At 30.0% G+C, this 17372-nt stretch overlaps 1 protein-coding gene across 2 annotated transcripts; it reads right to left on the reverse strand.

The window, feature by feature from the left end:
* Positions 1–2892: 2892 nt before the first annotated feature.
* Positions 2893–14922, reverse strand: LOC111697327 (uncharacterized). 2 transcript variants are annotated; one of them, XM_023467280.1, is made up of 5 exons: positions 14826–14922; positions 11990–12050; positions 11337–11460; positions 9639–9709; positions 2893–4920 (listed from the first exon to the last, which is right to left on the reverse strand). In XM_023467280.1, exons 1-5 carry the CDS (start codon positions 14875–14877, stop codon positions 4866–4868), a joined length of 363 nt encoding a protein of 120 aa, XP_023323048.1. In that variant the 5' UTR covers positions 14878–14922; the 3' UTR covers positions 2893–4865. The 2 variants fall into 2 exon arrangements, with proteins under 2 accessions (XP_023323048.1, XP_023323049.1); XM_023467281.1 differs by lacking the exon at positions 2893–4920 and adding an exon at positions 7268–7568.
* Positions 14923–17372: the final 2450 nt, after the last annotated feature.

The raw sequence follows: 17372 nt of genomic DNA on the forward strand, positions 1-17372 counted from the left end.
TTTGCCTTGTAAGTTGTACAGTCTGGATGTGTACTGTACTGCTTGCTCTAGTAAGTTCCAAGGATATAATGCAAGGAAAGTTAATTGCGTCGTGTATACTCTGCGTACACATTGAAACCAGTTCTCTCTGGGCGGAATTTGTAAACAAGAATAGATGCATCAGTGTTCGTTTAGTATTCGAGGAGGTTAAAAGCATTTAATTTTGATAATTTTGAAAATTCACATAATAGTTTCCAAGGACCAGAATATTTCATTGATTTTTTATATGAAAGATGGATCCCATGTCAGGCTTTGACATCCGTCTTGTGTTTACATTACCGCCCAGAGTCCGAAATTTAAAAGAGTATTGTTGAACGAAACTCCCGAGTTTCCTTTTTGGGGTCTTAACATTTGTGTAGATTTTGATTTAAGAGGTTTAAAAAAATGGAAAATATGAAGAAAGTAAATAAATAATATTTCATGACAAAAAGATTGATATCCACAAAACGGCCTAACCCCATTCATGAAACCCGGGTTTCAAACCTGGTTTTCATAATGATACCCTGTCTTAAGTTTTGAGCTCTGAGACAGTACACTGCAGTACAAAAGATGTGTACACTTCTGAAATAACTTTCCTTGCATTACATCCTCATCACATCATTACATCAAGGTCGGTTGATATGGACCAGAGTTTCCAGTGCTTTTAGAAAGTAAATATTAATATTTCTTAAATATAAAATTGAAAACAAACAACATGTTTAACAATAAGAAGCGTTTCTGTAGATAAATAAGGACAAGTCTGTCATCCTTCATCAGTTCAAGGTTTAACGGGTAATGTTGTGAATCAGAGGTGCCTCTCTTTAAATGGAAGGTCCCTTAAATTTAAACTTACAGTCCCTTTATAAAAAGTAAGATTTTACATCTTATATTTGTAGTTGCATGCATTAGAGAGTCTTTTTAACATCTTAAACAAATTGTTCTATTCTATTCTATTCTATTATATTACATTCTATTCTATTCTATTCTATTCTATTCTATTCTATACTATTCTATTCTATTCTATTCTATTCTATGCTATTCTATTCTATTCTGGTTTTAACAAAAGTTAATTAATTATCGAGTTCCAGGAATTTAATTTCAGTTCTTTGATGCAAGACTAATAGAGTCTAATAGAGACTAACTGATGAAAAATGTTTGAAACAATTTAATATCCTCTTAAGAATGTAAAATTTGTCTAAAATATGCATAAAAATAATTAGATTCAGATCCATATGAAATTAAGGTCTGTCACAAATATGACAATATTATTCTTTCTAAAGGGATTGACGTAGTAAAATCTTAAAAGAGGTCTGCTCTATTCACGGCGGTACCCTTCAAAACTTTAACTGATCAATCATGTATAGAAGATAGTACCGTTTTCCTAGACAAGAATCCTTCGTTGTTGCCAAAGAAAGAAATGCGCAAGTCACTTTTATAAAGAACTTATAATTAACAAAAAAATCATATTTCAATGTAAAGACATGGATATCTCATTGATCCTTGATCATGCAAAGCTTTTGAGGGTACCAGTGTCAACCAATCACAAACATCAAATTTTCCACTGCTTTACAATTAACAAACCTGAGGCCGAATTTAAAGAATTTGAGCCGCGGCTCAAATATGGTTGGTTCCACTTAAAATTGTATTCAATTCCTCAAGATTTAAGCCGGCGCCCAATTAAAACCAGGTTTTGAGGGATTTGAGACGTGGCTTAAATTCATTAAATTCGGGCACTGATCATTTGGACATTTCTGAACAGGTGATTTAGAAAATGAACTAAAATTAACTGTTTCTGTTATAGGATAAATTCTCAATTAGTTTTATGAAGAACCCACATTTGTAAAAACATCTTAGGGAGAAAATAAGGATTCATTTAAGAACAGCTAAGGTCAAAAAGCTACCATTGTGTTTCGAATATGCCACTCTAGATTCACACGAAATTACGTTTGTTTAAAAATTTATAAAGAAATTTTAAATTTAACAAGAGGAGAACAAGCATTATTTAATCTCGAGATTAAGAAAAAGAGTGGATCAAGCATTGATCTGGATATCCACCATTCTAAAGTTCCCAGCTCCAAGGATGAAACTTTTGTGTTAAGTATCATTAATCTGAAAAGCTTGATCTCGATGAACAATGGATATTTTTTAAATTAATTGAATTAAAATTAGAGAGATTTAAAGCCTAATAAATAATGAAGTTAATACAGTTTGAAATTTGACTTTTTTGCTTTGTTTAAAATTGATATTATCATGATTTAGAATATTGATATCATGATAATTGGTTCTTAAAGCAGGCTGCGGTTGCATGGTGAAATGTGCGTCCAAAATTCATGAAAAGACTTGGAGTAATGTTTTTGTTACCCTTTTATTTGTGTTACTCTAGGAATCAAGGAAATTTATTTTCGATGCATTGTATTTGTAAACTAAGAGCTTGAAATTATTCATGAAAACTAATTCAAATAAATAACACAAGAAACAAATATGAATTACCACATACGGAAAATCTAGATTTAATGGATGAAATGGATTCTGCAGTTAATCATCATTGGACTTTTAGCCAGAGGCCGAATTTAAAAATTTGAGCTGCGGCTTAAATTTGAGACGGGGCTAAAATATGGTTGGTTCCACTAAAATCGCATTCAATGTTTCAAGATTTAAGTCAGCGCTCAATTGAAAACGGTTTTGAACGAATTTAATACGCGGCTCAAATTCATTAAATTAGGACTCAGGATCTTTACTTTACACTGGAAGGGGAAGGGAAGGGGGAAAGAAAAGATTTCTCCTGGTCTGTTAAATAGTTTTAGAAGTCTCTTTTAGTTTATCACTTTCTAAATTAAAGTACAATATGAAGGGTTAATAAATTGTATATTTTAGATATATTAATAATTTGAGAACAACATCTTAACTTTACAAATTTTAGTGTTATATTATGATTTACTGATTAAGGAATTCTATAATTAAAAAGTGCATTAAACAATTCACAAAAATGCATTTTTCCCCCTGTCGCATTTTACGATAGATAAATGTTTATTAAGCACTTTTGGAAACCTTTTATCGCACTTTTACATTTAAAGGATATTTATAACAATTCTTATAATAATTCTAAATGCAATCACAGTTATTTCGGGGATTTCTAAACTATTGAATAGTTACATGAAATACCAAATTTAAAGTTGAATTTAGTTTTATAAATGCGGGAGAAATGTCCAATGTCCGCCCCTCTCTTTTTGGCTTCTGGTAAATAGATCATGAAGAATCATTCACAAAGGATGAGAATTTACAATAACGATATAAAACTTTTTGAAGATTTTATTTTATTCTTTGTATCGAATAGAGTATTTTAAATGAAAATTATGATTTGACAATCAAAGAAACAGGAGTATAGATACAGATAACAATAAACAGTGAAGAAAATCTTTATTAGTATCCTTGTTTGAGACTTTAAACCGGTTTAGCTGACTAAAAAACCGGTTTAGCCGCGATTTGAATATAGGTACGTAAGGACGATACATCTAGAAAACTTGTTTAACAGATTTAGAAAATCTGAAAACGGATAAATTGATCTTGAGACTGGTACAGTCGATCTAAAACCCAATTTAACATATATGAATACCGGTTTTGCCGACCCAAAACCAGGTTTAGCTAATATAGAAACCCAGTTTAGGTGATCTGGAAAACTGGTTAAGTTCAGAAACAATAAAAAATAGGGGAAAAAAACTGTGTTTACGTCAATAAATTCTTTTGCTTTAAAATTTTCCCTGACTGAGAGTAAAAAATCCAATATAGTCGATGTGAAAACCCAGAATTGTATCAATTAGAAAACCGGCTCAGCTGATCGAAAAACCAGCCAATACCGGTTTAGCAAATGTAGAAGACCAGTTTAGGAGATCTTAATACTGGTTTAGCAAATGTATAAGACCAGTTTAGGAGATCTTAATACCGGTTTAGCAAATATATAAGACCAGTTTAGGAGATCTTAATACTGGTTTAGCAAATGTAGAAGACCAGTGTAGGATATCTAAATACCGGTTTAGCAAATGTAGAAGACCAGTTTAGGAGATCTTAATACTGGTTTAGCAAATGTAGAAGACCAGTTTAGGAGATCTTAATACCGGTTTAGCAAATGTAGAAGACCAGTGTAGGATATCTAAATACCGGTTTAGCAAATGTAGAAGACCAGTTTAGGAGATCTTAATACTGGTTTAGCAAATGTATAAGACCAGTTTAGGAGATCTTAATACCGGTTTAGCAAATGTATAAGACCAGTTTAGGAGATCTTAATACCGGTTTAGCAAATGTATAAGACCAGTTTAGGATATCTTAATACTGGTTTAGCAAATGTATAAGACCAGTTTAGGAGATCTTAATACTGGTTTAGCAAATGTATAAGACCAGTTTAGGAGATCTTAATACCGGTTTAGCAAATGTATAAGACCAGTTTAGGAGATCTTAATACCGGTTTAGCAAATGTATAAGACCAGTTTAGGAGATCTTAATACCGGTTTAGCAAATGTAGAAGACCAGTTTAGGAGATCTTAATACCGGTTTAGCAAATGTAGAAGACCAGTTTAGGAGATCTTAATACTGGTTTAACAAATGTAGAAGACTAGTTTAGAAGATTTAAATAATGGTTTAACAAATGTAGAAGACCAGTTTAGGGGATCTTAATACTGGTTAAGCAAATGTAGAAGACCAGTTTAGGAGATCTAAATAATGGTTTAGCAACTGAAATAAGAAACCAGTTCACCAATCACAAAACCAGTTTAGCCGACCTGAAAACCGGTTTAGTCGATATGAAAACCGGTTTAGCCGATCTAAAACCCGGTTTAGCCGATCTAAAAACCGGTTTAGCCGATGTATGTTCTTGTAGTGTTAGCGCCACACTGTGGACAAGAGTCATCACTTTAATATTAACACATTTTAAATCAAAACGAATCAACGAATTTAAGATTCTGTTAATTTGTTTTCTCTCTTTAGAAATTTGATCCTTTATATAAAGTAAACTTTAGATAAAACAAAAATATCAGAATAATTCAATATTAAAATATAATCTTTAACTAATCTTGAAGTTGCAACAGACCAAGAAGGGTTTGACTTTACCGTGCATGAAATACAAAGGATATAGAAAAAAACTATGACAGATAGAAATAAGCATGCCTAAGCAATAACTTTCAATTTTCAGAGCAAAGTGAAGTAACAAAATTATATTCATTATTGTAAAGCATCATAAACTAAAATAATTATTTTTGTTTGGTTTACCAAACTTTTTATGTAGTATTTATTCCGAAATGAATAATGAACAATTAGGAAAAAAATGCCTTTTTTCATGCCACTTGCATAATAAATGAAGAAAAACGGGTTCTCTCTTGCATTTTAGCCTTGGTATTCATGCTTGTCTGAAAACAAGGCAGTACATTTTTGGACTCTGGAGAGAACAGTTTTTGTTTAATTCTCTTTTCAAATACCATCTGATGGAAAGAATATGTTTGCTATGTGCTTTGTAAAAGACGGGAAATTAGCGAAAATAATTAAAAATAATTTTTAGAAATAAATATTTCATCATTTGTAAACTGTTTCTCTGATATTTCTATGTTATTAAAACTATTAACACTAACAGATATAATAAAGATTCCGTATACTATGTTGCTGTCAAACAAAACCATTGTCTAAGACATGACAGCACTTCAAAATCGACCCGGTCGCACTAGCTAATTCATGATTATCATAACTGTGTAGATACAGTCTGATAGTTGTAAAGAATCTTTAAAAAATAATACAGATAACACAGACAGCACAACAGAGAAAATCTTTGTTTTTCGGGGGATTTGGACAGAAGAAACTTATATTTTTTACTGTTTTGATATTTGTGTTAAAGATTAGGTTTGAAAAGAAATCCTTAAAAATCTGTTGGTCTAAATGTATAGAATTTACCGACCTAAAACAAAAACTGCTCTCTCTTGTTCCAACTAGATAATCTATGATGTAATAAACATTCATTAATAATGTGTACACTGTAATATAAAAGCAATACTGACAATAGTTTAAATATTAATGATATATATTTATACAAGTAATCATTGGAACAAGTTATCAAGAGAAAATCTTCTAAAAGGTATAATCTTCTAAAAATATTAATAAGTATTAAACAATGTTAAAAGGGATTTTTACGAAACTTTCATTGAACGAAATTTGTGTAATTTTTTCAAAAATAACGAAAGAATTTCGTCAAAAAAAATACTGAATTTCAAGAAAAAGGACAGATATCTGTTAATACTTTTGATTCAAAATTATTTAACTTTTAGATGAAATCATTTTTCATATTTCTGCGAATTTTGCATGGTTGGGCGAAAATTATAGCGAAAATGGACAATATTTTCTGTGGCTTAACGAGAATTTCGCGAACGAGATTGAATGCAAATTTGCCATCAAACCCAACATACCTCAAAGTACAAGATCTTTGGCACAATCCCACAGATTTGGCGAAATTTTTGAAGTTAGATCATAAAGAAGAAGACCATGGATAAGAGCCTGCTCGGGCTACAACAACAACGAAAAGTGCTGAATTGATATTAAAAGGACTGTGAGCGTGATTTTAAGTGTTAATTCATAGATGGAATAATGCCCGATTTACAACGATACCCTTAAAACCTCTGATCATAAATAGTTCCAAGACAAAAATTTTGAGGGTTTCATTGTGAATCGGGTATTGGCATCTTTACATGGAGGGTCACTTAACATTAAGCTTCCCGTCCCTTTAACCTACAACGACTTAATATTATGTTTATTGGAGCCTGCTGTATTATATTATACAAGGGGTGATTATACCTTTCCCTGGAGAATTACTGGCAAAAGTATTTATTTTACACCGAGTTCGTGACTTTTCCTAATACTCAGGGGATCGGGCAAATAGAAAATCTGGGGGAAAAAAATGAAATATTGATTAACATAACTTATCGCAAATATGTTTCTTATTACCTTGCATAATTTTATCATTTTGAGAAGATTTCAAAACTGGTGAAATCTTTAATGCCGGAAATTCGGGTAAAATTTCAAAATATGAAACACTAGAAAAGGTTGATTACAATTCTTCAGTTTACAATATACAGGGTTACCCACAAAGGATGAGACTTCAGAAACGACTGTACGGAATACTGACTGTCTGTTTCCATATAATAATAATAATAATAATAATAATAATAATAATAATAATAATAATAATAATAATAATAATAATAATAATAATAATAGTAATACTGTAAACTTCTTTCTTTTTTTTCAAAATCGTTAAAAAGGCCATAAAAAGAATATCTTCAATGCAAAAGACTTAATATTTAAAGAGTTGCAGGTCGTCTTCACAGTTTTATCATTTGTGGGTAATCCTGTATTATACAATTATATTTGCAATTCCTTTAATTATTATCTCCAAATCTTGATTTTAGATCATTTGCGCACATTTCCTTGTAGTTAAACAATGCTAACCTATCCTCGTATTGTGCATGAAGTTTCATGATTTAATTGTACTGCGACCACACTGTGTACATGTGTTATCACTAGGGGTACATGCACACATTCTATTAAGAAATAAAAAAAAGGGGGGAAGTTGTAATAACAAGCTTTGTCTGATGATCAAACGTGAATTTGATATCAATGTTTATAATTTAGAAAACTAGTTATTTTCAAGCAGGGTTTCTCTACTAAAGTGACTTGCGCATTTCCACTGGAGGAAATAATAGTTTAATTATCAGAATTAAACACTTTCCAATCTCGAGAAATGATAATTTTATTCAAAACTGCTTACTTTGAACCTTTATCTGATACATGTGGAATAAAATATAGATTTTCTTGAGAACAAGTCACCTTCAAGAGAATAGTCAATTTTTAATCAAAAAAATAATGATAGATAGATCATGCATTCTTTAAACGTATCGTTGTGAATATAAAAATAGAAAATTACGTCTATCCTCCCTTTAACAATAAAAAGCTGAATAATAAATAATTAATAATAATAATAAATAAATAATTGGTATGCAGTACAAAATATTTGTATCATGAAGATTCACAAATTGTTGTGTAATATAGTACTCACATTCCACCCAAAATAGAATTATGTTAATAATATTTATAGTAAAAATCACGCAAAATAAGTCCTCATTTGCAAATAATTTTACAAATCAAGAGTAAAAAATCAAATTTCTAACTAAAATAGATTAAATGTAATTATTTATAATTCTAAAGAAGCGAATTGAAAAAGATTGTATAGTTTAGTGAAAAAAACGTGAAAAAAAACTTGGATTTTACTCTTGCCAATTTGTAAATTACGCATTTTTGCAAATAATTAAAAGTATTGTTTTCAAAATAATGATTCTGCCAAAATGCAAATACAGGTTGCGAATAATAGAATAAAAAGTCAAGTGCAAGGTGTCCCAATACTGTAATTAATTTATAGAAAAAGTTTCTGAACAACAAGTTAAGTTGTATTGGAACACCCTCATTCAAAGATATAAAATATTGCAGTCAAATGGGATGTGTTGTCAGAGAGCCTTCATTTTCGGCCCAATTTCCCCCCATTAAAGGTCAATTCCCCATGTTACATTTAAAGGAACTGAAAGTGTAATTTCAAGTCACCCTTCTGCAAAAATAGCAATGTCTGAATCACTACATTTAAAAGCTGCGCATTTCTACTGCAATAAAACAGAGAAGAACTAAGGTGGTAGGTGATTATATCAATACAATGAAGACGATTTCAATTTTAATTTATATCAAGCAGCTAAACAGCATAAACATAGTAACAAGAGAAGCTGTCAGTTTAAAAGCTTCTCTTGTAAACTTGTAAACTTGTAAACTTCTAATTCAATATATAAGCTTGTTAACAATAAAAAGTCGTCTTCATTGTATTAATATAATCGCCTATCACTGCATCAGAACTAAACACTTTTGAACCTGGAAAACTAGAATAAGGTTTCCAGGGTACCGCTGTGAATCAGACATTGCCAACCATGCATTAAAGGTCACTTGAAATTACACAAACAGTCTCTTTAATGTCTATTAAATAGGCCTTTATTTGAATGTAGAGGGACCGAATTTGATAAATTCAAAAGGTCACTGAACTGTATACATTCCGCGCGGGTTCAACTCCTAAATCAACGATTCAAAGTTCATGAGTATTCAGATAATTAATTGCAGAATGACGCAGTGATTCAGGATTTGAACCGGTGGTATAGTAGTTAAGCGACTTCTCACTAAACCTGTGTCCGAATTTAATGAATTTAAGCCACGTCTCAAATGCCTTAAAACCGGTTTTAATTGACCGCCTGCTTAAATCTTGAAGAATTAAATACAAATTTAAGTGGAACCAACCATATTTGAGCCGCGGCTTAAATTTAAACGGCGGTTTAAATTCTTTAAATTCGGCCTCAAATCAAAACTATTTCGAGTAATTACTATAACTGTGAATCCCGTTCCCATTACGTTCAGCTATTCTATTTTTCAGAGGGAGATCTAGAAAGCATCTATAAGGGTAAAAAAATAGATAAGTAAGAGAAGAAGATAAATAGGATATTTGATGAATATTTGTGAGTATTTGTTTGAAACGAATAATAATGATAAATGTGTTCATATTCCTGTAGGATACAGAGCTACCCATCTGTATTAAACTACAGGTCAAACATTCAGATATATGGGGCTCAACCTCCTTCATAGATAGATAGATAGATAGATAGATAGATAGATAGATAGATAGATAGATAGATAGATAGATAGATAGATAGATAGATAGATAGATAGATAGAATTTGTAGTTCTACTCATATGAAGTGCATTTAATTATTCTGGATGGTTTTACAGTGATTTAATTAGCTAATTTCATCTAGATTTTATTTTCTAAATTTTCTAGATTTAGCATTTATGTTATTTCTAGCTTTCCACCTTTTTGGTTATTCTAGATTTCTAGTTGTATTCACTTATTCACTGTTACAGTTTAGTATTTATCAAAGATTTTGCTTAAATCTTTTATTTAAAGAACCTGTCAAATCATTCGTTGGGATGTTTAGAAAGATGAAAATTTCCCTGTATGATAATTGAAGGACTGCAGTATGGTTTTGGTAAATAAAAATAATGCAAAACTAGAGTAAAGTGCAACCCAGAAAAGCTTCTATACAAGTTCTAAATATTTTTGTTCAAAATAAAAATTCTGTTTGGTTTGGCAACTTTTTTCTGCAGAATCTTTCCTACTTTCTGAAAGGTTTCACATCGATATGTATAAGGATATCTACTCGATATAAAGCAATATTTATTAATACTTATTTTAACTCAAACTCTGAACTAAATGAATATAGAAAAAATATGCCAGTTTAAGAAAGTTTTTGATAGATATTTGTAATCATCCAGAACAAAAAGTTTTATCAAAATTAAACTTTTTTAGGTATATTGGACGTTTTCAAAAAAATGCAAAAAAAATCATTTCTGACACCCCTAGGCTTAGTACGTCAATATAATTCACCAAAACCATACTGCAGGCCTTCAATTATCATACAGGGAAATTTTCATCTTTCTAAACATCCCAACGAAAGATTTGACAGGTTCTTTATTCTTTAACTTTTCGCAATACTTGAATATCAATTTTTAGACAATCCTTAAAAAAGTAAACAAAAGCTTGTATCTCGATATACTTGTCAATCATCTATATTGAAGATTATAATAATTTTCCACAAAATAGAGATTTATCTATTCTTATTGTAATATTCATTGTATAATTCAAAATTGCTTTTCTTGCTAAATCTTAATTTTATCTTTTACAATATAACATACTAGACTTTTAGGGCGCTTCGCGCCTATCTTCTATTGCAACTTTTAATTGTGGTTTTATCTGTGAGCATCTTCTCTTTGTACAGTAAAAAACAAAAACAAAAAAAAAGTTTGCGGATTTCAAAATATTTTTTGCGCATTTTCAAAATTTCACAAAAATAATAAACTTTTAAACACGATTTTTTTAAATTTTGATCATTTACGTGAGGGCCTGATTTAATATAATATAACATATTATAAACTTTGTGTGCTGGGTTGTCCCCCCCCCCCGCCATCTTTCCTTTCTTCTTTTTCCTCTTTTTCTTCTCCTCCACCTCTCAAAATGCTTTCCTTTAATTCTAAAATATTTTTATTTCTGTTGGTTTTATTTTAATTTAATATGTATTTATCGCTGAAACAGGGCCTCTTATTCAAAAAAACCAGAAATTAAACTTAAAAAAATTGTCCACTACCTGTAATTTATATTATTTAAATATTTAGTCGAATATATCTATCTCTATATCTATCTATCTATCCCTGAGTTTGGCCCCGTTGAAACTGTTGTTGTCGTTGTTGCTGTTGCATCATCATGTGTTGCTGCTGCTGGTGTAACAGATGTTGTCTGTTGTCCCCATCTGTCATCTGAATTTCCGACGCTCGCCTAAAAAAACGATAAATAGCCAAGATTAAGGCCGACATAGTTTTTGTCTTTTTTAGACATGTAGTCATGCAATTGGGCCGGTGTACCAAAAAAACGTTTTTTTTATTTTACCCTGCATCAATGTTTACCCCATTCTTCTTTGCCTCCTAAAGGGTGTTTAAAAAACACTTTCCATTTTTTCTCAAAACTTAATTTTTACCCGATCATAATAAAGCTTAAAAATATAAGAATCTGTTTAAAAGTATTCGATGTATCCCTAAAAATTTGAACAGCTTTGTTAGTTACCAGATTACAAGTTACGGGTGGAGGTAATTTGACCCAATTCCTATTTTTCCAAAAAAAATCAGATTCTAAATTCGTCTGAAGAAAATAATTGTTGAAAATCATTTTTTGACAGGTTGACTCCGGCCTTTTTATTCAGTTGCTTACATTAAACAAGAAAGAATAATGATTCTAAATTTGTTGATTCCATGTTGACCTTCATAAACCCAAAATAAGGCCAAAATGGAGATTAGTGATTATCTTTAACCTGGACTTGTTTTTCTTCCTTCTCTTGAGAATAATAAAGAGAATCATCATCAAACATCCGACTACAAGAAAAAAAGAAAATTAGATATTACTGAAAATAATGAATATAACAAAAATCAAAGGAAATAATACCATGCTGCAGAACGCACCGAAAGCTTAGTTGTGAGGGTGAACAGCTGCTGAACTTTATATCCACAACAAAAACTTTTAAATTAAAGGTTTAACGTCTAAATCCAGGAATGTTGACCAAGAATAAGGATGAACCGCGAAAGGGGAAATAACCAGTCTAAATGCTGAAGTTAATGCTGTTTAAAATTCAATAATTTTGGCCTCCTTGGGTGATTCAAATTTGTATTCACTATATCTTTGCAACTTGGTGGTTTAAACCTTTGATATTTCCATCTTAAATTATTTAATCTGGAAAAATTCATAGTTTGGAATATCGACATTAGGTTAAAACATAAAGGGATTAGAAAATCAGAGTTTGTGGCAAAAACTCAATTCTGTTTTAAATAATAATTTTACATAAAACTTTTCACAACAAAAAAGAAAATAGTTTAAAAGTTTTTTCTTTGTTTGCTTGACTCTTTCACTTTGGTGAATTTAGTACTGTTTAGTTCGAAAAGTATATTTTAAAATTAAATCATTTAGTTTTGTTATTATTTATCAAAATTTGATTTAAAGGGAGTGTACGCGTAATTCCAAGTGACCCTCCATGCAAAAAATGGCAATACCCTTAAAACGTTCATCTGATAAAAATATAGAGGATACTGTTCTTTTTCAGATTCGTAAAAGTTTCTCTATTGCTTCTCAGAAGTCACTTTTGCAGAGAACCCGGAAATGAAAATAAACATTTTACAGAAAAAAATTATTATCTAATTCATAATTGAAAAGACAAAGCTAACCGTTGAAAACGTGCATTTGCATCTTTGCATGGTAACATGGTTTCAGTAGAAGTAAATATTTCCATTTACTGACAGGGCCTATTGAAGGAATCATATCTCTGATTGAATAATGAAAAAGATAGAAAGAGAGATGTTACCACCATACTATTTATATTGGTTCTGAATAGACAACAAACACATGACTGAACCCTGATTGGATCAGGCGCTAATGGACTCGGCATACAGGAGTGATGGAGGGTCACTTAAATTACGCTTACTGTTCCTTGTATCGGCGCTATCAGTAAATGGAAATATTTACTTCAACTGAAACTATAGTATTTGATAAACCCTACAATTAATCGTTTAAAAATAATTTTCCTTTAACTCTATCCTAGGAAGAAAGAAAGAAACTAAATTTTGCTGAAGAAAAGGTTTGAATTTATTTTCTTTATATTCAGCTTGGTGTTCAGTAAATTTAGCTTGTTGCAGAAATTTGCAAAAGTAATCTTTCTTTTGGCAACAGTCTAATTGAAATAAAAGAAGTGAATAAAACTTTGTTTCCAAAAAATTCAAAATAATAGTCGAAAAGAATCTTTTGAAATTTTATCCCTATATATTTGCAACCCAATGTCGTAGATCTTTGCTTTGTTAACACATAATCTAAGCTTAAAAATATTAAATGTTTACGCCATCAGGTTGCGAAGATAAAGCTGGATTAAAAAATTTTAGTTTGAGGTAAAGACTCAATTCTCTTATCCAAAAATTAAGGTTGTTTTCCGAGTATTCTAAACGTTACCCAATCCAAGTCATAAAAAATAATTATCCAAAATTTTGAATTATCAGAAAGAATTTTCTTGGGAGTTTTAAGTTTTAGAAACCAAAGCGACAAAAAAATTGGAGGAGGGGAAGAGGAGGAGGAGGAGGAGGAGGAGGGGAAGAAGGGGCAAAATTCAAATGTAAATTTTAAATTGTACAAGACAAAATATGTACAATTAAAATTGTAATTGACAAACTATAAAGATATGTCAGGATTTTTTCTCACAAACTCAAATTTTCTGATCCCCATATCATTGCAACCTGATTGCGTAATCTGTCATATTTCAATATTAAATTAATTGATCGTTAACAGATATTGTAGTTTGAAATATCAAATGTCCACTACACAATGGATTGCAAAGATATAAGGATTAGAAAATTAAGTTTGTGGCAAAAAAAACAAATTCTTTGCAAGGTAACTTACACAGGATTAATCCTAAAATTTTCTTTAATAAGTTTTAAGTGTTGGAAATGTAAGAAAAGAATAAAAGAATTTTAGCAAAACATGAATTTAAGAAATATGAGTAAAGAAAAACATGCAAGATTTAAATCTGAAATGAAATTCACTTAAAATTAAAGGAAGTGTAGTAGGGTTTTCAGCGAAAAGAGTGTATCGTTTCACAAAATTTTCGCGAAATAAGAAATACGAAATTTTCGCTTAAAAAAATAAGAAAAATTTTGGGGAAAAATGCGAAAAAATACGGAAAAGAAATTATTAATTAAGTACCCTTTAAATGTTGTGATTTACGCATTTATGCGGTAGAGAAAATTAGTTCGATACTTTTTAAGAAAGTAAAAAAAAAGATATCTTTTTTTGTTGCTTTATAACTCTCACATGCCGCTCTTTAAATGAATGGTCAGACGAAATTATGTTTACAGTCACTTTAATGTTACTCTGCTTACAGTCCCTTTAATGTGATTATGTTTACAGTCACTTTAATGTGAATCTGTTTACAGTCCCTTTAATATGACTCTGTTTACAGTCCCTTTAATGTGACTCTGTTTACAGTCCCTTTAATATGACTCTGTTTACAGTCCCTTTAATGTGACTCTGTTTACAGTCCCTTTAATATGACTCTGTTTACAGTCCCTTTAATGTGACTCTGCTTACAGTCCCTTTAATATGAATCTGTTTACCTGCAACAAGTAATCCTATAGAGAGGAGAAATATGAATATAAGATTATCCATAGTTCGTAACTATCATTCTTTTCTGATATAACCTCGTTATATTCTAGATCTGAAATATTCTATTCTCATATATACTCGTTATATTCTAGATCTGAAATATTCTATTCTCATATATCCTCGTTATATTCTCTGAAATATTCTATTCTTATATATCCTCGTTATATTCTAGATCTGAAATATTCTATTCTCATATATCCTCGTTATATTCAAGATCTGGGATATTCTATTCTTATATATCCTCGTTATATTCTAGATCTGAAATATTCTATTCTTATATATCCTCGTTATATTCTAGATCTGAAATATTCTATTCTTATATATCCTCGTTATATTCAAGATCTGAGATATTCTATTCTTAATTAGACATTTCCTTAAAAACTTTTTATTGTAACGCGTCCAAATCTTAAGAAAACTAGTTTAAAATTGAAAAATCACAATAGGAGTTGCAAAAACTGGATTTGTAGCGTTATTTTAAAATATTTTCATCTTCATAATTTAGTTTTAAAAATTTTGGATAAGTATCCAAAAAAGAAAGTTAAATTTTTCAAAAATTAAAAAGTTGTTAACCTTTAGTGAGGTCCTTTTTGAATATGAAACATTTGAATAAAACATGATTACAAATGAATATTTTCTAAAAGAATACGACCCATTTAAATAAATCTATGGTTGTAGGAGATTTTCGAATTCTAAACGTGGGTTCATAATTTTTTATTTTCACGCCAAAAAGTATAGTTTTTGCTTCAAACTACAGATTTTCTAATCCTCTTATTATTCAAATGAATTCCGTTAGATCAAAAAATCTAAGATTGAAATAAAGCTTTAAAATATCAGGTTGCAAAGATATAGGGATTAGAACATTTGCTGCAAAACCTCAATTCCTTTGACGTTATATTTATTGAAACCTTTCATTAAACTCCTTAATTAACGAGGTGTTGATAAGATAAAAACAAGGTTCCAAAGTTGTACCAGTAATGTTGCATACATTTCAACTTCTTCTATTGCAGAAGTGTGAAATATATATGCATTATATTTACCCCGAGTTTAAAGTTTTTTTTTGTTTTGTTTCCGGAATATTAATCAGTTGAATAAATTCTATTTCGGATTAAAGAAAGAAAATAAAAATTTAGAATTTATAGTTTTTTTTCCACGTTTTGCACAGTAAACAGATATAGCAAGATCAAAGCTATCAAACTTTGAATTTATGTCAAATCACTTCAAACTAAAGAAAATTTCACATAAGGTTATAATTCTTGTACGTTTCCAATCATACCTTATCTTATTGAAGAGGTGTTTAGAAGAGCAAAATGTTTTGATTTTCTAAAATATTTATCTTTCTCATTCTTGACTTCAGAATCTACAACGTCACAAAGCCGGACCAGTAAAGTTGTTTAAATTATTTAGGAATTGTAAAATACGATTCTTTTGCTGACTCAAACAACTAGTAAAATATTACAAACGACTATACCTAGAAATTGTACACCGTAAACATGTCTAATTGGTATTAAATGAATCCTAAAGTTTTTCTCTACAATTACTGCATTTTCATTTTAACTACCATGTCTAGCCGGTCTCTCCCTTTAACCCTGGATAAAGTTGAAAAGAGAAATTGTATTTGTAAACGTTTACTGGTATTTATCCCACCTCAACTTAAGTTTCTTATATGTTTATAAAACTGGTAGATTTTATATTTTTGTATTTATAATTTTTGGCTGCAAAAAGTGAAAAGGAATTGAGTCTTTCTAATCCCTATATCTTTCCAACCTAATGGTGTAAACCTTGAATATTTCAAACTAAGATTATTAAATTTAACAGATTTCATAGCTTGAAATATATATATGGTCTACCACATTAGGTTGCAAAGATGTAGGGATTGGAGAGTTAAAGTTTGTGGCAAAAACTTAACTTTTTTGCGTCAAATGTATCCTATAAAAAATGTTATCGATACATGTTTTAAAACAAATTCAATTTCTTCATTTATCTAGATTTAGCTATATTTAGACTGTTTTTTTCTCCATACTGAAAATTTGATAATATATATATAAAATATATAAAAATATGTCCTTTATTTCTTGTTATTTATTGTTAAAGTAAACTGGCAATATCGATTAATATCAAAGATTTAGATCTTTAATATAAAAATATATCCAGAAAAAAAATGTTTTTAAGCAATTTCAGAAATATTTTCTCTTTATCAATCTTTAATATAAATTCTGAAAGCCCATTGGTAATTCCAAGATTATATTTGAATGAGATAAAAGATTAGTTGTTCCACTTTAGAACTTGATTTTAGTAAATTCACTCTTGAAATGAAATTGTCTCAATGTTCTAAATTTAGATGCGCTTTATTATTTGAAACTTTAAATATGTGTTTTGTAAACGTAACTGCTAGTTAAGGTAAATTCAATAATTTTTTGAAAGGAATTGAGCCTTTGACACAAACTCAAATTTTCTAATTCCTTTATCTATGCAATCTGATGGCGTAGACCTTTTACATT

This window comes from Eurytemora carolleeae, unplaced genomic scaffold, assembly GCF_000591075.1.
Source record: "Eurytemora carolleeae unplaced genomic scaffold, Eaff_2.0 scaffold75, whole genome shotgun sequence".
In the NCBI taxonomy this organism is placed as follows: domain Eukaryota; kingdom Metazoa; phylum Arthropoda; class Copepoda; order Calanoida; family Temoridae; genus Eurytemora; species Eurytemora carolleeae.